At 51.8% G+C, this 27,680-nt stretch overlaps 1 protein-coding gene across 1 annotated transcript; it reads right to left on the minus strand.

The window, feature by feature from the left end:
* On the minus strand, positions 1-26,812 carry LOC137670541 (heparan sulfate glucosamine 3-O-sulfotransferase 3B1-like). Its single transcript, XM_068413444.1, has 2 exons — positions 26,370-26,812; positions 1-619 (listed from the first exon to the last, which is right to left on the minus strand). The coding sequence occupies exons 1-2, from the start codon at positions 26,810-26,812 to the stop codon at positions 1-3; spliced, it is 1,062 nt and encodes a 353-aa protein (XP_068269545.1).
* Between the last annotated feature and the right edge of the window lie 868 nt (positions 26,813-27,680).

The raw sequence follows: 27,680 nt of genomic DNA on the forward strand, positions 1-27,680 counted from the left end.
TCAGTCCCAGCCGAAGTCCTGCCCCGTCATCTGGTAGAACTTCATGTTGAAGGGCCGGTAGAAGTCCCGCAGTCTCTGCACCACCCCCTGGTCTATGTCGGGGTGGGTCCTGCCTTTTGTCTTCCCCAGGCAGTGGGGTTTGCTGCTGCCTTCCGCCTTCTTCAGGCACGGGAACCCCTTGGTTTTGTTGAAGTAGAAGTGTTTGTCGGTGATGATCCTCTTAAGGCCCAGAAAGTCCTGGACCCTGCCCAGCTCCCCCGCGGGGTCACTGATCAGCCTCTCCCCGCTGACGAAGAGGATCTGCCCGATGGGGAAGTAGAGGAGCCAGTTCTCCAGGTGCTTGGCGTAGATGCCAATCTGGATGGCGCTCCACGAGGTGTCGATCAGGCCCGTAGTCCTGTTTTTGAAGGTCAGGCTCTCAAAGGTGGGGATGTCGGGCTTCTTGGAGAGCGTCTGGGTGTAGTCCGAGATGGCTCTGGTCACGGGGTCCCGCACCACCACGATGAGCTTTGTGCCCTTGGACATGGAGGAGATGCGGGCTGGGGCCTCCTTGGTGACGAAGTAGCTGGGGGTCTTCTCCATGGTGATCTGCCCCTCCAGGGTCCTGGGCATGAGGTCCCTGAGGGTAAAACATGCATAGGTCAGATCAGCAGGTAACAGAAATAAAAATATACATATATTTATATATTCACATATAGTACACAAGAAATTTTCTCCCTAAAATGCCTACACAGGTCATTCAGCTTGTACAGCCAAACCCATTTTCCATTGATCCAGGGATTAGGGGGGGATTATTATTAAAGGTCGCTATTAGAAATCCAGCTGAGTAATCTCCCACTTATCCATGAGTGGATTATCTGGGCTGCACTCTGCACCGGAGCGTGGCTACACGTACCACACCGGCTCCCAACCAGTCAGGATGAGTCCTGAGCGGCACCAGACAGCTGTCCTGGCTCCGGTCAATGCCAGAGAGCCCTCAGCCCCAGCCCAGAGCTCGTTTTCCCCAGGGGAATGAGAAGAGCGGTGCAGTGGAAAAGCAGGAGCTCACCAGAGCACATCCACCTTGCCTTCCCTTAGCATCCCAAACATGACACCTTTCCCAATTCAGAGAGTGCAATTTGGTGCAGGACCTCACCCAACTGCAGGGGTCCTCTTGCACCCAGCTTCACCCATCGCTTTACTATTCCCTATCGCTGTGCAGACTCGTTCTCTAATACACACTAGCAGGAGCATCAAGAGCTGCTGGTGGCATCTTCAGCACATCCCAGTCCAGAAGCCAGTGAGGACAACCTCTCCACTGCCACACAGGCTACAGCAGGTCAGAATATAGGATACGACCATGCAGAATGCAACCTCAGCTCATGAGTAGGACATACCCTCACAAAACACCCTTGAAACCTAAATCCTTCAGCAATTCCACCCTATTCCCTGGCTATTTCTAATTAACCATGATGGGGAAAAACTAGAGAGCTTGCAGAAGTGATGGAAGCGGCACAAAGCAGGACGAGTAATTTTTTCCTATCATTCACTAGGCCAGCCTAAATATTTCAGACCGTTTGCCAATTCTTTCCTTTTATAACCCAATGGGACTCATTTGCTCTGGGCTGCGAGACAGTTAAAAAAAAAAAAGGCAAGAGGGGAGTCTGCCACAAAATTAAAGCTATAAAACTTGATTAAGTTTTCAAAGCATCCACCCAGCACAGAGCAATAACCAGCCAGTGTGTGATCTGCAAGCCTCAGACAGCGTTTGCCTCAGACACACGGCACTGCACACAGAGGCTGTTTGTTCCCCCATGGCCACCTCCTCCCTTACCACTTTTAGGCTTCTGCAAAGATCACCATGGGCTCTTGCAATTAAAAAAGCCACTGATAATTTGGGCTAAAGCCAATGGCTGCCGCGATTAAGAAGCCAAGGCAAAAAAAATTGACCCGTCTGTTCTGAGGCCAAATAACAGGAAAACCAGGAATGAGAGGTCTGACTGAATCAAAAATCATCACACGCCTCTGAAAGTTGGTCAGTAGCTATTTATGCAACTACTACTCAGCTCACGCTGTACCTGGCATTTTACTTTATCAGCTTCTGACATTAACTTCATGCAATGTGTTTACTGGCAAGGGGCACCCAATGACCAATGCACTACAGGTGAGGTGTGCTCCGGGGCTGCCCAGAAAGCCCCTTCTCCATAGCCCCATGGTGGGAAACGGTCCCCATACCAGTTCCACACAGGTCACTGGGAGAGGTGGCGATGGACAAGCCGGACTGTGGAGGAAGGGGATATCAGCTTGTGGAAACCCCCAGCCATGCCCAAGGGTGGTGGCAACCCCTACGTCCGACAATTTCAAGGTCACACAAGTGGAGTTTCACATGCAGACAAAAATCACAATGGTCTACCAGACACCTGGGACACGAGAGCTTCTGGAAGTCAGGAGCCAGCGTGTGCCAAGAAACAGTAACCAGAATAAAACTCTGACTAATCCTTCGCCTTTCTGGCCAACTCTGCAAACCCGTAACGCCGTCGCAGAACAGACCCAGTCAATAATGCTCAGAGAGCAACTCTTAAATCTATCGTGGGCTGATGGGAATTTCGACAGTCTACTCATTAAGTGGTGTCTCTTTTTATTGCCACATTAAATCCAAGTTCTACATCCTGCACTGGCCACCGACCGCCTTCCAGCTTGATTTAAGAGGTTGGTTTCAACCCACAAAGTCCTTAATGGTCTGGGACCTGCCTAGAGAGGAGACTGCTTCCCAAGGTGTGCTCAGGATGGCCGTGCTGCACTGAAGCCCTTTGGTTTCAGGTCCATCAGATTGCTTGTTGTACAGGGCCCTGCACCTTGAGATCAGCTTCTCCCCCAGGAGTACTACAGTCAGTATTTATCAGTCTCCTGGGAATGACGCAAGGCTTATTTTTATCTCCTTGCACAAGAGAGGCATTGGGTAGGGCTGGGCCGTGAAACAGGAGGAAATTGCTGGAGGTGGAGGTACTGAGTCAGTCGATCTGGTTGGGAAACACAGGCTCTTAATTAGTGCTTCAACAAACACAGAGGAGTGCGCTACAGGAGTGGAAGACAGTAAGGAGCAACTCTTCGTCTAAGAGGCATCCACCAGCCCAGTGTCAGTCCCTCTGTAGACCAGTCAGCACCTGAACCCACACACTTGATTTGTGGCTGAGGACATCCAACATGTCTTGTTTCTGACAGAGCTGAGAGCACTCAGTTCTGTGCAGGTCTAGGCCCCCCCAAATTGTTTTTTTTTTTTTAAAGAGGACCTGAATCTTGGCATTTGCAGAACATCTCGCTGGTGACCCATCACAGCAAGAGAAGCAAGACAAGGCGCATCATTGACACTGCTACTGCTGTCCCGTTTGGTCAGCACAGGCTAAGATGAGCAGAGATAGAAATGGAGCCTTCAACCCAAGAATGAGAACTGAATCCACCAAAACCAGCCTTCAGCCCTAGCTCCAGCACTCTCTTCCTTCACTGTACCCAGACAGGTGCTGGGCATAGCCCAAAACTACGATCCTCAATATCGTCTCAGATGCTGCCTTGTTTGAAAAGTGGCTGCATAAAAGCTAGACAGCAGCACGTGAAGCCAAATACTGTGGCCCATGGATATGGTTTGAACCTCTGACAGCAGCACATCCAGGAAAGCAAAGTTTTATTGCACGGGTCTGTCCGTTGTGAGGAGCTTTCCTATGGTTTCTGTAATCTCCCATAGAGGCATCAATCGTCATTCTGGCAGCCAGAGACAACAGAGCCTCAGGGACAGGAGGAACCGGTAAGTTGGCTGGTCTGAACTCACACAGGTGGAAAAGTCACCAAGAAGGGTTTATTCCCATTTAAACCACAACTGGAGAAGGGCAACTTGGCCCACGTAGAGCACTGCAGCTCCAACACAACACGTCGGATGTACGCGTTGGTGGAAGTAGGACCAGCCTCCAGCTCTGAACACATCGGCTCCTGGGGCTCCAAGACAGCAAGGGCTGCACTAAACGACAGCCATCGCAGAAGGAGGGGAAAGAGAAGCTGTAATGGTCAGAAGAGATGTAGCCACCGTGTCCTGTCAGGATGCAACCCCTTTGGGTGAAAGTAACAGCAGAAACACACATTCAGCTCAATGGTGCGTGTACAGCTCAGCCCTGGGGCAGCTCGTGACAGCTGTGGAGTCCTTTATTTCCATGGAAGCTCCACAGGCACATTAGAGACCTGGGCAGCTTCTGTCAGCACTGTTTGGTGCAAGATAAGAATGGCAGAGGTGCAGCTACCACCACTGTCCGTATGGGAGAGGAAAGGGAGACAATAAAGGGAGTCAGGCTGTGGGAAACGGGGAGCTCAGCTGAGCCGTTGGACAAAAGCTGCTGCACCAGTCGGGACAGGGCTGGATGGAGACACCACTGAGGGCTGTAGCGGAAAATGAAGATAGTATGAAAAGCTTGGCAAGCAATCCCTCCTGCCTTGTTATCCTCCTGCCTTCTGGCAACCTGGAGTTCAAAGTCCTCTGGAGTCAGCATCTGCATCCAAATCATCCCATTTCATAGTGACTATGAACTGTCTAATCCTTTCAAACCCACGAATACTTTTGGCCTTGAGAACACCCCACAGCAGAGAGTCCCAGCACCGAAGCCCTGCCTTCACCCGTCGTTTGAACCCTCTCCCTGCATCCCTGCCTGGGAAGGACGAGGCACCTACTTTCTGAGCGTGGAAGAGGAAAGCGAGGATGAGGAGCACCCGCAGACTCCCGGCATCCCTTGTTTCCCACCGAGCCCAGCCAGAAAAGCACCGGCAGGGCTCAGCACCGCACTGCTGACCTCGGTAGAGCTGCCGGCAGCACGGGGGTCCCAGTGAGAGGAGGGAGCTGCTGCGTGAGCACGGCTATGAATTTTCCGCAGGCAGAGAGCAGAGCCCCTAACCCTGAGCTATTAACGTGTCAAGAGGGACAGAGGAAAAGCTTTTCCTTTAATGAATATTCCCTCAGTGAAGCCTGCACCCTTCGTAGGCGAAGTGATAGGCTTAGTCTAAAGATGGATTGGCCTACTTTACCTATTAACCACTTAGACTAATGTAATAAAGGCACTCTTTATTCAAACAACCCTAATCCCCAGCCCCACGCAGCTCTGAAGCCTGGAATAAGAAGGGATGCTAAAACGAACTCCACCAGGCTGCTGCTTGGAGAGGCACTGGGGGGGAATTATATATATTTTTTTAAGTGCAAATTTCTCCAATGTGAAAACCGGACCCAGAGTGAGATAAATTTACAAAGTGGGGATGACAGGTGGCCACACGGTAATCCAATCCTGAAGCCTAATGCCCTTTGTGGCAGCTTTTGTCTGCACAGAGGGGCTCGGGGCTAATCTGCTGCCACTTCTCAAGGAGGAATGGTGAGGGGCCACAGGCCAGGGGGGGTCGAGGGGACCTCCACAACCTGTTGCTGAGTTATTTGCCACAGGTAGGACAGACCCGCACACAGCGCAGAGCACGGCAGTCATTGCTGATTGTAGCCCCAGGGACGTCTGTCGGTCACCCCCCACACCTCCTGCCATCCCCAAACACCCGCTGGGATAAACCCCTCCGGGGTCTCCCGGAGCCCGAAGCCCTGTGGTGCGGGTCAGCCCAGGAGGGCTGTGAAGATGACTGTCCCCAGCCATCTGCCTGCAAAGAGGTCACCATCACACTGCCCAGCCAAGACCCGGCAGGCTCAGGTGCTCCTGCTGCTGAACAGGAGTCCCGGAGCCGAGCGGATGATGAGTCTTCCTTCACAGGGAGGGTTTCATGCTGGCTCTATTCCTACCCAGCACCCAGAGCCACCCAGCATCACTGTCGGAGATGTTCCCCTCACCCCAGCATGCTCAAGAGCTGAAGTCCCACTGGGAATTGTTAAAATCGGGGTGCCCCATGCTGCAGCAACAGCACCTTTCAGTCCCAAACCTCTCTGCTCCGGACCACCCCCCTCGCTCAATCCTCTGAGCTGCCTCAGTTTCCCCCTCCAAGGATGGGATGTCCATGTCCTAAAGGAGATGGACAGCTGGTACAGGGTATTGTGAAAACAAGAGAAGCATTGTCAGGGTCAGGATAAAATGCTGTAGTATCGGGATGCAGCTACGAGGTGCAGAGTCCCCACAGCAGCTCTGCCAGCAGATACAGCAAGAATTGCCTTTGGTGCAGAATTTCTAGACTTTCCCCCCCCACGGCTGTTCCTTAGAAGCAAGGAAAATAGGGGAAAGGGGAGAAAAAGCAAGTCAAACTATTTGGACATCAGCCACATTCATGCAGAGTTCAGGCCTGTAATCCAGAACCATTTGCTTTGCCGCTCAGTGGTGCACAAGCAGGGCATCCAACCTATTTCTGGACTGTTTCTACCCAAATTCCTGACTGCTGTTTCAAGAAGACAAAAAGTGATTTCTTCCCAGAAAACCATATTTTGGCAACCTGGCTGTTTCAGGGGAAAGTGCCCCCAAATCCTCCCAAAAGTCTGTCTAAGAAACCACACAGATTAGATTGAAAGCTTATGGTGAGAAGGTGAACAGAAATGGAAGAAGTAGACACAAAAGCTCTCCCATCCTGGAAGGAGACAGATTTTTAGCCTCCAGACTCACGACAAGGAGTTTGAAAACGTGAGGTGACACCAAGCCCAGGCAGCATGACCCGGAACATGGTACAATTCGGTGCTTTAAAGGAAACAAATGCAGAAGATGAGGCAGGTTGAAGCCTCGTCCCCTCCCACGCTGATGCTCTCCAGCCTGCTGCACCCTCTCCTGTTCTACCTCCATGGTCCCCTGTCCCCATCCCAGCACAGTCCCGCTCAGCTCTGCTCCAGTCAGGATCCCACCAAAGCCAAAGACTGGTTTCAAACCACAGTCTGCCTGTCCGCTGCCTTAAATCAAACACTTCTGAGGAGGGCTTGACTGCCACTCCCACCCTGCACAGCCAATTCTCATTTTAAATCCCCCTGTTTCTCTGCCTCTTCCTCTCCTCCCCTGTCCCAGTAAATAAATTTAGGACAAGTGAGCTAAATCTAGTATCTTGAAAAAGAGCTGTAGACACCCAGGAAAGGGGTGTCTACACCCCTTTTACCCTGTGGTGAAAGACACCAGGAAAGGATGGAGGTGGCATCTCCACTGCTGGCAGCTTTGCCTTCCAGCCCACCCGCTCTGCCAAGGCGATACCCAGTTGTCCCAGTCTCCGAGACAGCATGTTGCTGTCAGAAAGCAGGAAAAACGTACAGTGGTGATCAGAGCAGCCAAGGGATGGATTAAAACCACACGCTTGTAGCCCTGTACTGGCACCTGACAGCGAGCGAGAGCTCTGCAATGTTCTGGGAAGCAAAAACCCAGAGCGTCACCAGCATCACCAGCTCAGCTCCCAGGGCCACTACATCGGACCCATCCCGACCCCACCTGCCCCTCTTCTCCACAGTGCTGATCACAACATCATCAAACCCCAGAAATACTCCTTAAAAGCAAGAACCTGACAAGCTCAGGGAAAGACTGTTAAAGTAATAAAGTGTTTTAATTCCATCACGGAGCCTGCCACCAGCATCAAGGTCAATAGGCTTCAAAATTACCCACTTGGCTTTGACTCTGCTTTCTGGTGGCAGCAGCTCCAGATGGGGGAAGGAGGAAGATGGAGGAGGAAGAAACAGAGCGAGAAGAGGCCATAGCAAATTCCTCTTTGGGGCTGGGAGCACTTGCTGGTTTATTATTTGATACATATCACATTTTTCTCACCAAAATTTTCCCCAGCCCGGGCTGCCGTTGCACCAAGGACCCGTACGATAGCGCGCAGCCTCTCCTCTTTACGATCAGCAGTAAGGGCAACATGTGTGCCTTTGTCTCGAGCGGGAGCCCATTGTTTGGGTTGGCAAATTATACAACAATAAAAGGGAACGGCTGGGAACCAGCCTCGGCCTTTTTGAAACGGGTGTAACCCTATCCAGCTCCGTCAAACGCTCGCCACGACGTTTACACAAACCAGATGACGGGAATTAATGAACGTTGGGGGTGAGGAAGGGGTAGGTAAAGAAGTAGGGAGAGGGGGGGGAAAAAAAAAAATCTGTGGGCCTGAAAGTAATGTTTTTCTCACTCTCCTTGCTCCCTGCCCCCAAATCTGCCAGGTGCCCTTCACCTGTTGGGAGTTTGGGGATTAAGAGGGAGAGGAGGGTAACAGCGTGCGAAGGCTCCTCATCATGAAGCTGCTCCGGGGCTCCGATGGGGCCAAAGAGCCGGTGGCCACGGGTGGCATCACCACATACCCCACAGGAACAGGCTCCGGCCTGGCTGTGGAGTCTGATCTCAGTTCCTTTGATGAGGATAATAAAATCCCATCAAAGGCTGGGGGGAGCAGGGAGACGTGGGGCATCGGCAGATGGTCCTTTGGTCCCCACTCCACGCAGGCAGAGCCGGGCCGAACCAAACGGCCCCGGCAAAGCAAAGCAAGCAGTGCCTCGAGGAGGGGACAACGCGCTGCTGCAACCACGAGGGGTTGGGGTTTTGTTTTGGTTTTTGGTTTTTTTTTTTTTTTTTTTGATAAAAGACTTTATCCTCCTCCCCCAAAGTCACTGCATTCAGATCAGACCCAAGGAGCCACCACGGAGCTTAGACCCTCCCCGGGCTGCAGGCAAGGGACATGGGGTGCTTCACCCAGCTGCAGCCACAGAGCTGAGCAGACGGTTTGCAGCAGCATCTGAGCACCCGACCCGGACGAAGCAGGGCCTGAGCCACGCACAAAACATGGAGGGTTTGTCCCTCCGGGAACAGCAATCGGTGTGATGAGCAGAAGCAGCCTCTGCAGCAAAGGCTGCCTTCCACCCCGTGCCACCCAAAACCCACCTCCCTCCCAAACACCCCCCCCGCCTCATGGGTTTAAGTGGCTTAATTAGAAGCACAGGCTCATAACCAAGATAATGACACGTTATCCCTCGCGGGGCTGCTGCCATGTATAACTAAGTGCCATGTACGGTGCACTGTAGAGCTGCAGCCTACAGGGGAGGAAAAACAGCAGCAGAAACATTTGATGGGAGTCTTGTCTGCATGGGGATGGGGTCTGGGCTTTCACCAGAGAGCATAATAAAAAGGCCAAAGAGCCACAAAGACTCCTTTGAGACCGATGGGTGACGCAGCTGTCACTCCTGGGACGTGCCCGTCCTTGGCGATGGCTGCAAAGGCGTGAAGTTGGTCTTGAAGGCGGCTGGAGCAATCCCCCTTCCCACCCCAGAGCTGGTGCTCCACGCATGGCATGCATCCCAAGGGCATGGGACCAGCCTGAAAGCTCGGGAGAAATGTCTCTTGCGTGCAGATGCTCACGTGGACACACTTGCAGGGTGCAGCCCTCTCCTTCAGGCCAAAGCCCCTGTGGCCCAGGGATCTCCAACCCTGGCCACAGGAGGACTAGAGCAGAGCAAGAGTAGGGCAAGCAGCAGCCCCTGCCCCCCACCACTCTCCCAGCCTCCACCCAAATTCAGCTCAGGGGCTTTCCTGGGCCTGATGCAGTTTGTTTACCTAATAACCCTCTATCAACCTCTCTTCCAAGCCCTTGCCCAGGTTCCTCCTGAACCCACGCAGACCCTCCACGTGCACAGTCTGCCCTGGGTCCTTGCTTTGCCCGTTGTGCACCAGCTCCTGACCTCATGCCATAGCCCCAGTCCTTACACCATGACACCAGTCCATCCCTCCCTCTAGCTCCAGCCCAGCTCTGACTTTGTAGAGTACCATATCTTCCCCCAAGACATCTCTCTGCCAGGCTGAGGTCTCCCAGCCTACTTCATCATTCCTCAAACAGAAATTCCTCCAGCCCTAAAGAACAAACCCAAAATGTTGCCGCTGTCACCAGGTGGACTCATGCACTGACTGAACACAGGCTTTCTTTGGACTAGGAAGGGCCAAGTTTCCAATTATTTCCTTCCCTCTTCCCCCAACAACAGCCTGAGATGTTACAAACTGCTCAGTAAGAACCTTCCCTCCTCCTTTGCTGGAGCCAGGCAAGATATTCATCAACTCCACCAGTTCATTATATAGACCCTCCTCTTTATGTAAACACCGAAGCCTCTTTCTGTCCCCCATCATACTTAAAAGCTCTGAACTTCCACTAAATAATTATCTTTACTGGGGGGAGAAGAGCAGCACTTTACATATCAAAGGGCTGCTTTGGAGGGATTTACAATAATTTAAGATGAAGTGGTAAACATTCTATTCACTCCAGTTCATCTCCAGTAATAATTATAATCCTATTAGCGAAGTCCCAATAAAGTGATTGCATTATCATCTATGTGGATTTCTTGGAGGGGTGGAATGGAGGAGGCCAAAGACAAGTAAAGAAGTAAAAGCAACAAAAGATGCAATTGCCAGCGCCTCCCCTCCCCCAGAAGGATTTGGTCTCCATTGTCCGGATGCTTCAATAGTGCTTTGCTCTGAAAATCAGAGCTTCTGAGCACAGTAAGGGGGTGGGGCTGAAATGAGCATCTCATTCCTCCTGGTCACCCCCGGGTCCCTTTCATTGCCACGGGTCCCTCCGGTGCCGCTCGGGCCGACAAAGAGCCCCCGGTGCTGTTCCTGCGGGCACTGGGGCCGGGAGCAGCGCCGTGATTAAAAGCTAATTGCTGTTTATGGGTGAGTTCTTCAGAATATCGCCCAGCATCACCGGACTTCACTGCCCACTGGTCGAGTCATGTGAGATTACACTAATCTGCCTCCAGTTCCCCCCCTCCAAAAAAAGGAAAAAAAGATTGGTTTTGTTTAAAAGAACAGGGAGAAGCAGTTCTGCGAAAACTCATGATTTAAAGGGGGTAAAAAAAACCCTAAACCCACAGGAAACATGACTGAGCTAACTGGCAAACTGGGACTAAAGACTTTTTTCCAGCAGATCACAGGGCCAAGCTGTGTATCTTACTCCTGCGCCGTGTCACCTCTTAGCACGCTCCACTGGAGTGGTTAACTGGAATTTATCCCTGCAGGAGTGCCCCAGTCGCACCAGTGTAATCTCCTTCCCTCTCTTCTGGCACCTGAAGACCACCAGTATAAGTCCTCACCACCTCCACCAGAAGCAGGTAGCTCAGCTCTGCTTGGCATGGATGTAAGCCAGCAGCTACTCCACAGTTGCACCAGCGCAGGTCTAGAACAAGCTAAGGTTACTTTTACCGTGTCCAAGAGTTTATTGCAAAGTGATAGAAACATTTTTCTCTATAAATTAAACAGACAACAACCTGAAAGGGAGGAAAGAGGAAGAATTTTAGGCATCTGCAGAGATTTCAGTGCTCACAACTCACTCCTGGGGAAAAATAAACTCTCCAGGCTGCCTCTGCCTCTTACTCTATCACAATTAGAAGGACCAGCCACTTCTCTTCCCTCAAAAATTTATAGCCTTGAGTTAACGTTATGTGTCCAGCTACACAAACATTTGGTAGATCCACTTATGGATTCATTGCAAGATGAAGTTCTGCTCTTGGAGCCTCTTGCAGAGGCTGCTGGTTTAACACATCCTTGTATCAGAGATGTTGGACTGGCCTAGCAGCTGCAATCACAGAAGTAATGTCCTCATCCAAAAAAAAAAAAAAAAAAAAAAAAAGGCAAAGCAAGAGAATCAAAGTCTGGAGTTACCAGCTAAACTGTGGAAAATGAAAAAGGCAAAACCCAAAACATGGCTGTTGCAAGGCTTTTGCTGGCTCAGAGCAGGCAGATAAAGAAATGATAGTTGGTGGAACATCCAAAACACAGCTGTGGCACATGCAGGTGACAGAAGTGTCCCCTAGGGCAGAGGATGTGGGGCCATCATGGCTGTCACTTGGCTTCAGTCAACCCCAGAGACCTCAGTCTCAGAGGTTTGGCTTCAGCTCCAGGAGAACAAGGGGGCTGTTCCCATAACTCCCACCACAAAGCCCACCAGTTGCTGTCAGCTCTTTTGCAATGCAGCAACAGCTCGGTCATGTCCAAGTGTCACCGATGCCCACTGCTTGCATGGCAGCCTCTTCCAGAGGCTCTTCCCTCTTGCGCCTTGGAATCACAGAATGGTTTGGGTTGAAGGGACCTTTAAAGGTCATCTAATCCAACCCTCCTGCAATGAGCAGGGACATCTTCAACTAGATCAGGTCGCTCAGAGACCCGTCCAGCCTGACCTTGAATGTTTCCAGGGATGGGGCATCTACCACCTCTCTGTGCCAGTGTTTCACCACCCTCACTGTAAAAAGTTTCTTCCTTATATCTAGTCTAAACCTCCCCACTTTTACTTTAAAACCATGACCCCTTGTCCTATCACAACAGGCCCTGCTAGATGTCCCCATCTTTCTCATAGGCCCCCTTTAAGTACCAAAAGGCCACAATAAGGTGTCCCTGGAGCCTTCTCTTCTCCAGGCTGAACAACCCCAACCGTCTCAGCCTTTCCTCACAGGAGAGGTGCTCCATCCCTCTGATCATTTTGGTGGCCTCCTCTGAACCCGCTCCAACAGATCCATGTCCTTCCTGTGCTGAGAAACCCAGAGCTGGATGCAGTAGCCCCTTCCCTGCCATCAAGGCTCAGTCACAACCATCTACGCAGCACCAGCAAGTGCCAGCGCTGTTCAGCCATCAGCAACATACCCACCAGCCCAGCACAGAGTCCATAGCCCCAAACTGCTCCCACCAATTTGCTCTCTTAATTTCTAGCAACGGCACTAACCCTCTCAAAGATGTTAAAACCCCATAGGCACTGCTACTCACTGGTCTTTTAGACATCCCTCCTCCTCACAGGTCTTTGGAAAATGCTTCCTTGCAGCAAAAAGAGAAATCTCCATAGGGAGAAACCCCATGGACGTGGGGAACTGGGACATGGAGGAGGCAGAAGCGGGCGTTGAGGTGCATGGAGCCAGCACTGCAGACTGCGTACAGATTGCCAGCTTTCAGCTGGTGTCCCAGAAGCACCAGGTGTTTCAAGAATTAGATGCCCAAACCAAGTAGCATCACGACTCATCCAAGAGCCAAACCACCCATCACTGCACATGGAGCAGAGCATCCTCCTGGCTCCCCCGAAGGGATGCGCTGTGGGGCTGGACCCTGCACAGGACACCCTGTTACCCATGACCTGTCACTCTGGAGCACCCCGGGGCTCCTGCCCCTGGCTAGGACACCAGAAGGCTACTATTCCTAGTCCAGGTAGCCCATGGGAGGTTATCCCATCAGCCTCACACCTACAGCACCTGCTCTTCAAGGCCCTTCTCCAGGGACCCATTATGCCATGTGCTAGTGGTGGGGAGCCCAGTGAGCAGAGTACATCTCAGTTTGGACCCAAAGGGCACGTCTTGTGCATCTAATGCAGGGGGAGATGGTCACTTCATGTGCCCCCTAGTCATCTGTACGGCAGCTACACATCGCTGCAGTGTTTCTGTGGCCATGCTGCAATTAGGCAGAAGTTTCCCAGAAAAGAGCTTGATTCAAGAGAAGCAACTCCTCCTCGAGTCTGTTTTAGGCCAGCAGTCCGTAGGGGTTATATGGATATGGATTTTTACAGTTATAAATCAACTTTCTGGTTAAATAAGCATGCAGCAGTGACCACTGCAGCAGCCTCTCTCTAACCACCAAAAGCAGCTGGACATGGGTGGCCAATCCCGGTACACCAAGGCTGAAGGTTCAGAAGCACCTAACAAGTTTCCACCCAGGACAGGACCACAAGGAGATGAACTTCAGCACCCCTCCCACATTGTCTTTCTGGGGCACTGCCGAGACACCATGTTTCACCTGCTCTGATGTTGTTAGAAAAGAGGGAAAAAAAAAAAAAACAAAACACAACCCACAAACCAAAGAGCCAACCCCAAACCAAACGTCGCACAAGTCAACAGCCACCGAACAAAACCCCGATAAGCCCCAGAGCCCCTTTCTGCCCTGAGCGACACCCCAGCTCGCACCCCTCAGTCCGTGACCGATGCCGGGGGAGCATCCCCGGCGATTCGTCTGCCCTCGGGGTAAGACATGCCCAAGCAGGGCTCAAACCACTGTGCTGGCTTAAGAGCCCCAAAAGGGACAGGTGCCAGCAGCAGCCACGTGACAGCTCTGCTCCAGCTCCTCTTCCTCACTGTGGGGACAGCACAGCGTGGAGGGGAACAGGGAAACTGTTTTATTCACCCAGCAGCGCTTTCCTCCAGGCACCGACAGTCCTCGGAGCATCTTCTACGTGACGGCTGAGCTGCAGCCCACTAGCTCCTCCGCAGCAGATAGGAAGGAAGCTCTCGGGGCGGCAGGGCCAGGGTAGGCTTGAAACAAGCCTTGAGGCAGATATACAGCTACAGGGCTTCAAAAAAATCACATAGGATCTCCAGGAATCCACCTTCTGCACCTAAAGGGATCCTGTGGGCCACCAGCATCACCTGAACAGCAGAGGCCTTCGAAACGACAGCTCAGGAAGCTGCCAGCTTTCCATTTTCACTATGGGAAAAAGAAAGTTACGATTTTTCCCTGCCCTTTTTGATAATGCATGTGTGTTCCTGACACAGGCCAATGATGCCAGTGAGCTGCTGCCCAAGCCCTGCTGCATGACTCCACCTGCCTCTTCAGCAACACCCAAACCAGCCATGTAACCGTGCAGCACTGAGGTTCCTCCTCGAGTGTCTGAAAGAGAAGGGGACCATCAGAGGACAGGTCACCTTCCTGGTGGCCAGTAATAGCAGTGAAAAACAAACTCATCAGAGGAGGACCAGTTACATGGGAAGGTGCCCAACCAAGCTAGCATGTCCCATACTTGCCAGGTGGCTGCTCATTACCCTGAGCATCCCATTGAGGGGGTTGAGAATTTAAAATTGGTTTAGACTTCATTCCAAGCTGAGCCACTCAATTCATTTCCAAAGGTCTTCTGCTTCCTTTCCAGCAAGGGAGGGGCAGCACTAACCACAACCCGAACTGGTGGTAATCTGGACACTGGCCCAGTCAGTGTGTCCCTCGTTGGGATGAGCTATATTTGCCACCTGCTGGAACAAAAGGCCTGGCAAATTAATACACCCATGATCCTCTCAGTACTGATCCCTCAATGCATTTTAACACAAATGGGATTGTCACCTCAACTCCTTTGCTAATGGATTTGTGATTTACAGTCATAAAGGAGTAGCACTTGAAATTAAGATCGCTCCATGGTAAACAAACCAGAGCAGTGAGTGAGACACATCGGACCGGAATGGGATTTTTTTCCCCCAACATCTCCATTCAGGCCAGTATGACCCTCCCCAGTCTCTCCTCATCGCCCACACCAAACATCAAAGAAAAGAAAATTAAGTTCCAGGACAAAACCTAGCATGCCCATTGAGGCAATCAAGCTATGGGTTTGTGGTGCCACCATGTCCCAAGGTGGGTCCCCACGGATGCTGCAGGACTCAGGGTAGAGCAGAAGGAACCACACCAGCCTTGGGAAGGAGTGAAACTCCCAGCGAAGGAGGGAGACAGGCACCAATTAGGGAAACATGAAGGAGCAGGTCTGTCTGCAGACTCCCCTCCTGCCCCAGTCATTACGTGGGATCATGACGTGGTCATAAACAGTCAACGAAATACAGTCAAGAGCTCTTTAAAGAGCAGGCTCAGCTGGTGGAGATGCTCTGCTGCAAGTACAACAGATGCAAAGCACTGTTTCTAATTAAAAAGGTATTCACGTAATTAGAGACTCCACATCGCCATACCAATGATTTGATCTAGTCCAGCACACTCGCTCAGGCTGTATTTAAGAGGGCTCTCCACACTCGCTTTCCACTTCTGGCTACTTGGGTTGTCTTTCTTCGTAACCCTGCCCACCTCTTCACACCCCACAGGCTGCAATGCCAGGTCCATGGCTACGGTGCCAACCAGAAAGGACCTCATAGAGCAAAACCAGACGTGCCAAAACCCAGCACCAACCTTCAGCATCCCACCCTGTTTCCATCGAAAGCAGATTTCCTTCCAGAGCCCTGACAACGGGGCTGAATTAACCCGTAGTCCTTCAAGCCCTTCTACATAAAGAGCAGAGTGGGCTGGTCTGCTAAGGCCTTGGAGCACAACCCAAGTGAAATGACTTTTCCCTGAACACTGAGGAGTCTGAATGAGAGCTATTGTTATTCAGATGAAACCAAGTGTCAGATTAACAAATCAATGGGCATAAGAGATATAAAATGGGTTACCATTGAAGCCTTTCAAATACACAAACATATGGATGAACCAAATGTGAATTGTAATTGACTCACCCACCCCTTTGATCTCTACACCCTTGGGTTCCCAAAGAGACAGCCCAGCCCCCTCCAACTGGGTCTGAACAGATTCAGGACTCCATTGTGAGCTCTCACAAAGCCTTTTCTCTCTGCCTCCATCTCCTGGATGTAGATACAGCCTGGCACTTGGAAACCGAGAGAAGCCAGCCCTGCCTCCGAGAGCCAGGGAGCTGGAGATGAGCAACCCAAGTTACCCAAACGCAACCTCTCACCCAGAGCCCATCAACCCCAGGCACCTCTTCCCACCAGCCCCCATCCCTGATGGTGGCCCTTGGTCAACTGGACACACATGAGAAGATGGCCCAAGAAGCAGCAGCAGAAGTCCCAGAGCAAGTACCAGCAGTGTCAATGCTCACTCCCCAGCTCCTCCCGGAGCTGGCCATGGGGCCTGTCTGGTTTCCCAAGGATTTTGCTGTGCAAAGCCAATGATGAGACTTTGCTGATGGGTTCGTGGCATTCACGTGCCCCAGCTGCAAAACCTGGACTGATCTGGAAGCTGCTCTGCCCTTCTCCAAGTACCAACATCCGACAGCGCACATCACCTCCACTTGATTAAGAAACACGCTTTTTAATTTTCCTGGGGTGTTTCTGCAGCTACATTAAAAGTAACCTGGAGTTTAAACTAAACCTAATCCCTAATTTTTTTTTACTTTTGGGGTTTGCAGCAAGTGAGTTTTGACCAGTTTTGGACAGATACAAAAGAGTAAAAAAAAAAAATAAATAATTAAGCAACAGTTTTGATACCATACAAACCTCAACTCCACAGGAGTTGTCAGGCAAGTATTTGTTTGGCTCTAGTCTCAAGCCTCATTACAAACTTTAAGCTGCTGTAGCTCCTCCAAGAAACCCAGCCCAGCTTATTCTTCCACCTCCATGCTGCAAATCCCATACAAACGTGCTTTCTGGAGAGGTTTTAACCCCACACCAAAGTGGGGTTAAAGAAATTACACAGCTCAGCTATTGCTATACTGAGCCTTGAAGCAACAGGAGTCTCCAAGTGCCTGTTGCTGAAGGCAAAGCCCAGCAGCTATTCCCAGTACTAGGCTATTCCCAGTATTGGGCACAGATACAGGGTGAAGTGATTCCCAAGGGGAGAGTAGAGATGCTGCACATGTCCTTTCCTCCAGCACCAGTAAGAAGAGGACTGGGTTTCATGGGGGAACTGGGTGAGCTGGGGAGTCCCCCAGCGCAGGCGTTGCTTTGTTCCTGTCATTTTTGGGTCCAGACCCAGCTGTGCAGCTGCTTAACCCAACTGGTAAGCCTTGCTGGGACGGCCGAGCGTGCGACACCGCAGGGCTCACCCGCAGAGGAGCCAAGGAAGGAGAAGACCGTGGGGAGGAAGGCGGGTGAGAGGAAACTCCCGGGCTCTTAATCTTCTTTAGGACCATATGAGCTTGCCGTTTATATATAGCTTAATTAATTATTACACTGCATTTAGCATTGTGACCTTGAAATCATCTCTGGGGGCAGCCAGCAGCCACGGTGCAGCCAGGGCGACCGGCCAAGGCGCCGGTGTGTGCCGGGACACCGGGACGCTCCCCGCGCGCGGGGCAGGAGGCTCCTCCGCACGCCTGGCTACCTGGGCAGCGCCAGCCCGTCGGTAAGAGGCTTCGGAGCAGGCAGCAGCTCCCAGCCCCTCTCGGCTTGCAGCAAACCCCAACCGGCTATTCCACTTCTGCTTTGGCAAGGCTGATATCTTCTCCCAAGGCTTCGTTCGCTGCTCAACAGCCCCTATTAGCTATTCCCTCTGCTTGTCAAAACGCCACGCAGACAGCCCAAGGCTCATGAGCTGCCAGACCAGCTCGAGAGGGAAATCAAAAAGCAAAAAAAAAAAAAAAAAAAAAGCGCTACGAGCTTTGTGTTAAGTTGCAACAAGTTCAGCACTGGGGAAGATGGAACGAGCTGGACTTTGCTAAGCCCTTCCTCGAGAAGGGGCGATGCTCAGGCTGTTTGGCTCCTGAGCAGCTCAGTTTGCTCAGTCCAGCCATGGTGCAGCCAGGGCAGATGCTCAGGGATGTTCACAGACACCCACGAAGCCCACCGCCCCGCTGCTCCTGGGTGAGACCTTCGGGAGCTCCCCCCGTCCCAGCCCACCTGCAGAAGATGGGGACAGCCCCGGTGCTCACAGGGACCGGCTCCGATCGCTGAACACGGCACCAGAGGTGGGTACAGGCGGTTCGGAGCAGAGAGGTTCGGCATCGGGCATCGCCTTCACCCCGACACGCTGAGACACGGGGCAGAGCAAAGCCACGGGGTCCCTCTGCAATTCACATTTAGCAGCAGCGTTCCCAGCCCCACGTATAAACCAGCCGAGGACCCTGTACAGCCCCCGCTGGGACCCAAGAGCTGGGACCCACCTGCCGGTTACTCCAGCACCTCCTGCTCCCATTCCAAGCCTAATACACCTATAAAAAAAAAAAAAAAAACACAAACCGACGGCACGCCGAAGCTGCAGGCCCTGCCAGTTTTTAAACAAATATTTAATAGCTCAATGAAGCAGCAAAGCACTTTATTAACAAAACGCCGGGGTTTTGTCCTCCCCCTAGTGACGGGAAGGTCTTTGCACAGAGCCGCAGCATCGCCTGGCCCGGCCGCACCCGGACAGGCCCCGCTCCCAACCAAAGGTACTAACGCGATTTAACCTCAGCATAACGCCAGCGTATTCTGCTTTTCCTGCGTTTAACCACTCTTTCACCAAATCAGCAGTTTTCTAAAGATTTCCTACGCCTCCACACGCCGCTCGCTTGTACTCCGCAGGCTTTCAAGTTTTAAGACAAGTTTCCATTAAATACCTGAGACAGGCCATGAGCTTGGGGCTCGTCTGGCAGCTTTAAAGTTAACCGTTGTAACAGATTTTGGCTTCTGGGGAAACACCTTTGGCACTCAGAGTCACACAGACACGTGCTGAGGGCCTGATCCTGAAGCCCCCCCCCAGGCAGGGCTTCAAACTGTATTAAACACGGTGAAGTTTGGGGTCCTGGCCACCAGCACGCTGCTGAAGGCTCGGCTCCTCATCAGAGCCAGCTTCCCACGTGCAAAGGACATTTTTTTTTTTTTTAAAGAGAATCGGTGTTTTCACTCCGGCCACACTCGGTACTGCTGGACCATGGTTGTAGCAACAAAGGATTTATTCAGCCTTGCATTCACATTCAGCAAGGGATGTATAAAAATATTACGTCCACCTCTAATATTACACATTGGCATATAAAATAAAAGCCCCTGCACAATTCCCACTTTCCTCAGGAAGAGCTGCCCGCTGTGCCACCAGGATTGGGTACCGGAGGCAATAGGGTGTCCTTAGGAGGGAGGACATCTCCCCCCAGCGAGGGTCAGCAGAGCCCAGCCCCTTGGGCACTGCTGCACGAAGCCACATCGAGAGCAGTGTTAGCCACGCGTGGCCTGGCATCCGAGACCAGCTGCACATTAAATTCTGGGCCAGATCCTCTGCTGCCATAAAGTGCCAAGACTCCCTTGAAGCCAGCGCTAAGTCACAGCATCCCTCAGCAGGGACGTTCTTTCTCCATCCCTTTTCTGTAGGGAGAGGAGAAAACAAAATAGATTTTTGCATCATGCTAGTTCCAGGGTGCTTCTGAGAAGGCTAAAGCAGATGTAAAACATTCAGCAGAACATGGCGTTATTTTTCTTTAAATAAAGTTCTCTTCTTCCCTGCTACCCACCACATGACAGGGTGCTGCCATGCTCACTTACTTCAACAGCAGAAATTTTAAAAAGTGAATTATTTGTTTACTTGAAATCAGTGTGAGGTCCTCTGCCAGCAGCACTTCTACACCTATTTTCCTCTAACACTCCCACCAGCATCACCTAAAGCCCCACCCACCCAAGTATCTGAGCCTCTCGGACTGACTCCTGAGATAGGAGCACATGTGGTTGCAGAGCTGGGATGCAAGGTCTTGCAGGTCAGCAGCCAAGGTAGCCAGCTCACAGCTTCCCAGGTGCCCCTCAACAGACCTCACCTCCTCACAGTACGAGGATGTCACTTGCCAAATCCTATCACTGACTCCACTTTCCTCCTCCATCTTCAGAGCTATTACAAAGAGGAAAACCACCATGGGGAATGCTTGAAGCCAATGTGGCACCAGGAGAGGTTTTCTCCTTCCCATCACTTTTATGAATGAACCAAGGTCTACTGCACATGACGTCTGAGCAGTCCCCACAATCCCCAGGCAGAAAGATGCTCAAGACAGAGGGATTGTGCTCCTGACCTTGGCTTCCTCCCCTTGCCTGACCCATGGCACAATGTGATGCCCTTCCAGACTTGTTTGTGAGCACCTTGCAACCACCTCCAGTCCAGGAGGAACTCCCTAACGGCAACGCTACGCCACCAGCAAACCCCTGCCCTGAGTTAACCCCACCTCCCCTCTGGGCCTGCTGATAATCAATAAGTTTCATTATGGGAGCCCTTGTTTCCATTAAGAAAGTCAAGATAAGGTTCATTTACTCAGTTGCCTTCCGGCTGCCGCTGATGGTGGCCGCTGGGCTGAGCTCCTTTAGAAAGCACATGGCGTTTCTCGCGAGCTAATTAAGAAACACAGCAAACTGCTGAAAGACCTGAAATTGCAACGGCGTGGGCAAGCCCCGGTACAGTCATGAGCAGCAAGTCAGGACCCAGCACAGCACTTAGTCATTTCACAAACCAAAGGAGCAGCCTCTCCTCCAGCCCCTCCTCACACACCACATGGTGACAACAGGTAGCAGCCGATAGCCCCTGACCCCTAATTACACCACTGAAATAACGTGCCCTGCTATTTGTTGTTCTTTGAGCCCATATGTTGACCATCCTGCACAGCCCTGGCCAATTCATTATCCCCTGAACCCATTGATCAGCCATGGCCACACCAGCAGAAGACATGAACGCTCATGCTGAGTGATCACTAAATTAGACTTCTTCCGACTTGGGATGGATTAATAGCACCAAACCCAGGCTCAAGCAGACAGGGCAGTTTAGCAAGTGAGGCCTGATGGTAAGACAAGTCCAGGATCAAGCCAGGTCGGAAATACAGCTCAAAAGAATGGCGGTTTGGGTAGAGTTTTTATAGCCACCGCATCCGGGGCTTGCTGGATGCTTTTAAAAACAAAGCCTTCACTGGAAGCGCCTTGAGGTATCCAAAGCGCGGTGTGTGTTACAGACATTTGCCATGGCCCACTTGAAAAGAAAAAAATAGAATAATTCCCAAACGCAGAGTCGAGCCCATGGGGTTTCATTCCCATCATTTTCATGCCAAGAAGGAGCACAACGTTCCCCGGCACGCCGCGCCGTGCTGCGCTAACGCGATTAGCCAGGCAGATCCACCATCCAAATAAGTCACCCCCAATGCATGGTCAACTTTGAAAAGTTCAGCAGCTCAACAGGTGAGGCCATGAAACCCGAGCACGGCAGACAATGTCGTCCCCCCCTCCCCAGCGTCGTGCTGGGAAGAACTTGTCACGTGCGTCATATCGGGCAACATGCTTGAAACGGAGCAGCGCGCTGAAACCCCAGCAACACGAATAATCTTTGCCATCTGTTTGAACAACTCAACCCTCCTCAGATCTAAAGGAATGATCCCATGCAAACACAAGGGCCTTGCTGACTGATTATAGCAGCCCAGCCCTTCTTTTTTGGGGCCATTTTCTTCTAAACTCTGCACAGCGGCTACGGCAACGTCTTGGGGAGCTGCTGGAAGGGCCAAGGGGGCACTGAATGCTGTGCGCGTGTCAAGGTGACCATTAAAAGTCCTGGCTCACTTGAGCAAGGTCAATAGTTGATTTTCAATTATTTTTTTACAAAAATCTCAATGAGAAATCTGCCTGGCAAAGCCACCCCCGTATCCTTTAGGATACGCTCGCTCCAGTCAAATGCAGCTCACGGGAACGTGCTGGAGGAATCAGTCTTTGCTCAGACATGGTCATTTGCACCCAAAGTTCAGTTGGGAGAACCAAGACCATTCCCAAACTTCCCAGGGCCAACAAACCTTGTGACACCCAGCAGAAACAACATGTTGGGTTTTGTGAGCACCTGGCTGTGCCCACGCCGACACCTCCACGCTGCCGGATCCTTGCCTGGCTCGGGAGCCTGCAAAGCACAGTGGCAATTAAGCAGCAGGTATTAAACCCTGACTACCGCTGTGAAGTCGGGATTTAGAGAGAACGGCCAAATGCAGGGGCAAAATCCTGCCTTGCTCAAGATCCGTCCTTGGTTCAGCAGGGCTTTCACCTCTGGACTTTCAACCGTGATCACCTTATCCTTCCCCTGCTCCCAGCCTGGCCCGTTGCAAGCATCAGCACTGCACTGCTCACACCCCCACACGCTCCTTGGGGCAAAAAAGGGGCTCCTGGGGAAAAAGAAATAATTTTTTTAAAAAATGAGTACATTTGTCCCAATTCAGGAATTGCCGTGAAGCAGCACTTTGCCCATTAAGGTCCCCAGTGCTTATTTAGGTGATTGGGGAGTCTAAGAAACGCATGCTTGAGGCTGTTCATTGCACAGCACCAGGCAACTGGGCCTGATCCTGCTGCCCCAAACCACCCACAGCCTCAGCACGGAGAAGGAATTAAGGCAGCTTGGCAATAGTGGGAAGATGAAGCCGCAGTGTTTTTAAGGATTTCCTCTCCCCCCCAAAAAATAGGAAAAAGAAGAAGAGGTCTCCCCTCTGTGCTGCTAGAGGCAGAGGCGCCCGGGCTAGCACGGCTACTGAGATTACAGCCGGTACAGCCACGGCACGGGGCTTCCTAGCAGAGGGCTACAGACTCGTAATATAAATCAGTGATGTTGAGTGGGGCTGGGAACACTCAGCCCACGGCTGGAGGGACAGGGTACTACAGCCCACTGGGCCTAAAATCATCAAAAAGAAAAAACAAAAAAACAAAAAAACAAACCAAACCACAACACTAATAACTTGATCTCTTACCTTACGTTAATTACAGGACAAAAGGCTTCCAAGTCCCTAGTACATTTAAAAACGCATCACTGTCGCATGAAATAAAGGAAATTAAAAAACAAAACAAAACTCAACAACTGATTTTGTAGGCTTGCAAGAAACGATTTTTCCTCCCCAACCCATACAGTAAACCCCTAAGAAAACACCAACGTCCCAGCGGGCTGCAGGCAGGCTGCTCGTCCAGGCAGACGGACACAGGCACGCACAGGCTGCGGAGCCGAGCTCCTCTCTGCTGCGAAGAGGAAACTTCTTTATTACCCCAAAATTCCAGGCGCTACTTAAAATTAGTTTGCAATAGTGGCTGGATCCCGTTTCTCCCCTGTCATGGTACATATTTTCACTTGAAGCAGTTAACATGCTGTATTTGTTACCGGGGGGAACCCTGCAATGTGCGTACAGAAGTTATCTCACTATCAAAAAATCAATTCATTTTTTTTCCCTTCTTTTCCCTCTGCTTTTCAGGAACGGCGGTCAGCCCCACTTGATGCTGTTTTGCCTTCCACACAAAAGAAAAAAAAACAACCCAGATTTCATTTCACTTGACAGAAAACAGAGCAAGAACAAAAGTTTGTGTTCCCTCCTTCAAAAGTTATTTTCTATAGATGAAAACAGTTAACATAAATAGGATTAATCACAAATACCCCAAAATATAAGCCTCCCACAAGCTAAATAAGCAAATTTGTGATGCCTTCTGCCCCTCAGAAATCTGGAAAAAAACCTTACATTGGAACACTTCGTTATATGGCAGGAACAACTTAAACAAACAAAAACTCCTGACAGGACCAAATTCAGCCAGAAGCCAGTCGAATAAAATCTACTTTCAATGAGACGTGGGTCAAAAATTGCATCTTCATCTTTTCAAAGCCAGGCAATCGCATTTAAACTGCAAGGACGGGGTGTTGAGGACACGAGTAACTCCCCCAGTCCCAAACTTCAGTCAATTTGTGCAAAAGCATCTGAAAACCAGAGAGGCGGCTCGCCCAGCTCACTGTGCGACGGCTGGCACAGCCGATATTTTATAGCATTTTTAATGTGATTTTATTGGGCCATTAACAAGAAAATACAAACGCATCTCCTTATTGACATTAAGATAATAAATAAAAGCCTCATTAGGGCTTGAAGAAATAAGCATGCTCTTGAGGAGCGCTGAGAAGCCAAGATTCACGACAGTCAGTGGGAGTTTTGAGTTATACAGTATCTGATTTCTATCGCTGAAATTTATAGGAACGAACTTCTGCATCTAATTCAAATTGAAGTTAGAAATAATGCACAGCTACCAAACGACGTGTCTGTTGATTTGAGCAAATACATCCTCCCCTTATATATTTTGCATCATTTAGTCTTCCCCCCCACCCACCCCAAATCGATCCAGGTCGCAGCCCCACAGACAGACACGCTCGGATCCTCAGGGTGAATCGTACCCGAGTGATTTCAAGACCTTCAGCATCACTTACGCTCGCTGCTTGGGAGCGTCACCCTTCAGACCTGAAGACTGTTTCAGTTAAAACACCCCTTTTGCAAAGCTCCTATTTAATAATGCAGCGGTGTGTCTGCAGGGATAGGGCCCTGCTTAAAATTAAGCAGCTGATAAGTTGAAACTTTAAGAAGTTACATGCAACTTTGATGCCAGAGTCTCCAAATTTAAAAATAACATGTAACCTTCAAATATTGACTTTCGCCCACTGCATCTGGGATAACATTAATGTAATCATAAGCATTATTCTCTCCTTCTCCCCTTCCACCTCTTACTTGTAAAAGATTAATCAACCATTTTATGGTCTAATTTAGGTGCCTAATTAAAAACAGAGTTCAACACGTACAACACCATTTTGCTAATAAATCCTGACAGGTCTCCTGCTCTGTTATATGCAAGTTCTCCTTTCAAAATGCGAGAGTAATATTTATTTTATTTTTAAACCAACTGAATTTATGACGATTTCATCTTGGTCGCTACGGGACGACACGCTGCACCCTCCACCAAAATTCTAGAATTTCATAAAACGAAAGTGCTTTCAAAAACGACTTCCTCCTCTCCAGATCTTATCCCGCATTCATTCACTAACTGCTGAGGGATGGCAACACTACATCAAGAGACATAAACCTAATCGGACTTCTGGGGTGGGAGTTTCAAGACTACAAAGTGGTTAAAACACAGAACTTCCCAGCTCCCATCTAGCTTCAAAGTTTCCATCTCTCCTCCTTTCGCATTCCTGCAAGCACTCAGCATATTCAAAATATTCTTGATAAAGGAACTTCAAGCATAAAAGGATGGAAAGGAACTTAAAGGCGGTTCGGCCCCGCACACGGGTCCCACCGAGGCTGAGGAGCACCGCGCTTCTCCTCCGCACCCACCGGCTCCTGCTCTCCAAGCCCACCCGCACACAGACAGCGCGCACAGGGCTCGTTCCTTGCAAAAATCTCTCTTCTACACCCACCCTCGCAGGATACAATCCCGTAATTTATAATTTTCTCCTACAGCCCAAAAAAGTCCCGTCCCGTCCCCAAAGCGCGCGTTACACCATCACACCCCACACCCCTACCTCATCCCCAGCGCCGGGCTGCAAATCGCAAGCCTGAGCAATTTATCAGCTATAAAGCTGATTAGGGCGGTAGGAGAAAGTTAACGGAGAAAAAGCGATCGAGGAAGTTTTCTCCCTAACGCGGAGCTGCCGCTGCGCTCCCAGAACGGGTCAAACCCCCCCAAAAGGTGCCTGTGCCGGGCACTGCCCAGCCCTGTGCCCGAGCCGAAGGGGGTTCAGCAATACCGCAAACTGAAAGGAAAATACCCGCTCCAGCAAAAGCCCTCTGGAAGCGCAACGAGATAAAAAGTGTTTAAAAAAATTATATTACTATTTAACCTTTATTTAAAGATTAAATACGGTTTGGCTAGCGTAAAGCCTGCAAACACCCAGCCGCCGCTCGGGACTAACGGGGAAAGCAAGTTCCGAGCAGGGTTTGGTTTTTTTTTTTTTCTTTTTTTTCCCCTTCTTTTCATTATTTTTTTTTTTCCTCTTTAGGGGTTTCTTTTTTGGGGGTGTATTTAGCGGAACATCGACATGTCGTCCCGGGCGCTGCCCCGACCTGCTCCCGAGCCCGGCCCGGGCGCTCCCCGCACCGCACAGCCCCGCTCCGCTCCGGCCGCCGCGCACCCTCCCGCACCGAGCGGGGCAGGACGGGGGGACTCCCCCACCTCCCCTCACACCCCCGCGGTGCAGGCTCCCCTCACACCCCCGCGGTGCAGGCGGCTTTACCTGTACCAGGCGAGTCCCCGCTCGTAGTTGCGGTCGAAGAAGTGGGGCTCGGCGCCGACGGCGCGGACGTCGGGGTGCACCCGCAGGAACTCCAGCAGCGCCCGCGTCCCGCCCTTCTTCACGCCGATGATGATGGCCTGCGGCAGCCGCTTGGTACCGGAGCCGTTGAAGAAGGTGGAGATGGGGCTGGCGGCGTCGGGCGCTGCCCGTTGCTCCTCCAGGCTGTTCTCCTCGCCCGGTTCCCCCGGTGGCAGCTGGGGAAGCGGCGGAGCTGCGCGGGGAGGTGCGGGAGAACCGCGGGTCGCCAACCCGGAGCAGGAGCCGGCGCAAGAGTAAAACATGTAGAGCCAGAGGAAGAACATGATGAAGAGCAGCAGGAGCCTCCGCCTCAGCGGCGGGAGCGCCACGGGGACATCGAGGCAGCGGTTCAAGCGCTGCCCCATGTGCCCGCGGGCGGGCCGGGCTGCATGGCGAGAGCTCGCCCGGCTCTACTCGGCTCTCCCCGGTGCCTCATGGGCACCCCCGGGAGCCTCAGCACGGCCCCATCCCGCCGCGCTGCCCGCCCGCCCCAGCGCCGCTCTCCCGCCGCCGGCAGCGCAGGCAAAAGGCAGCGACGGCGGGAGGCGGGCGGCGGGGCCGAGCCGACGGGCAGCTCCTTTAACCTATCACCGCCGCCTCCCTGTGCATAATGAGCCGGGCGGAGGAGCCAATCGGGAGAGCGGAGAGCCCGCGGGGGCGGGGCGGAGGGAGGGAGGAGAGGCGCTCATTGGCTGGGGAGACGGCAGCGGGCGCGGGGGGGCGCAGCGGTCCAGCCGCGAGGCTCGCACCGTCGGGGCAGCGGCTCCGTCGCCCTCCCCTTGCCCCAGCGCTGCCCCCGGGCCTGTACAGGCGATGGGGAGGGGAGGGCGATGGGGGGTGTTCCGATCGTGATACGAATCCTTCCAGGTCCCACTCAACACGGAGCCCCCACATATCCAGAGCCCCCCCAGCATCCCCTTCCCGGCTCTGGTACCCGCTGCTGATCCAGCACGGATAAAACAGCAGCGTGGGAGGGGCCTCATCCAGCTCAGAAAGGCCTTTTGAGATGTTCTTGCTGCTCAGCTCGCAAGCTCATAGGATCACAGAACGGTTTGGGTTGGAAGGGACCTTAAAGCCCATCCAGTCCCAACCCCCTGCCACGGGCAGGGACACCTTCCACCAGACCAGGTTGCTCCAAGCCCCATCCAACCTGGCCTTGAACACTGCCAGGGAGGGGGCAGCCACAGCTTCTCTGGGCAACCTGGGCCAGGGTCTCATCACCCTCACAGCAAA

This window comes from Nyctibius grandis, chromosome 15 (assembly GCF_013368605.1).
Source record: "Nyctibius grandis isolate bNycGra1 chromosome 15, bNycGra1.pri, whole genome shotgun sequence".
Classification (NCBI taxonomy): Eukaryota; Metazoa; Chordata; class Aves; order Nyctibiiformes; family Nyctibiidae; genus Nyctibius; species Nyctibius grandis.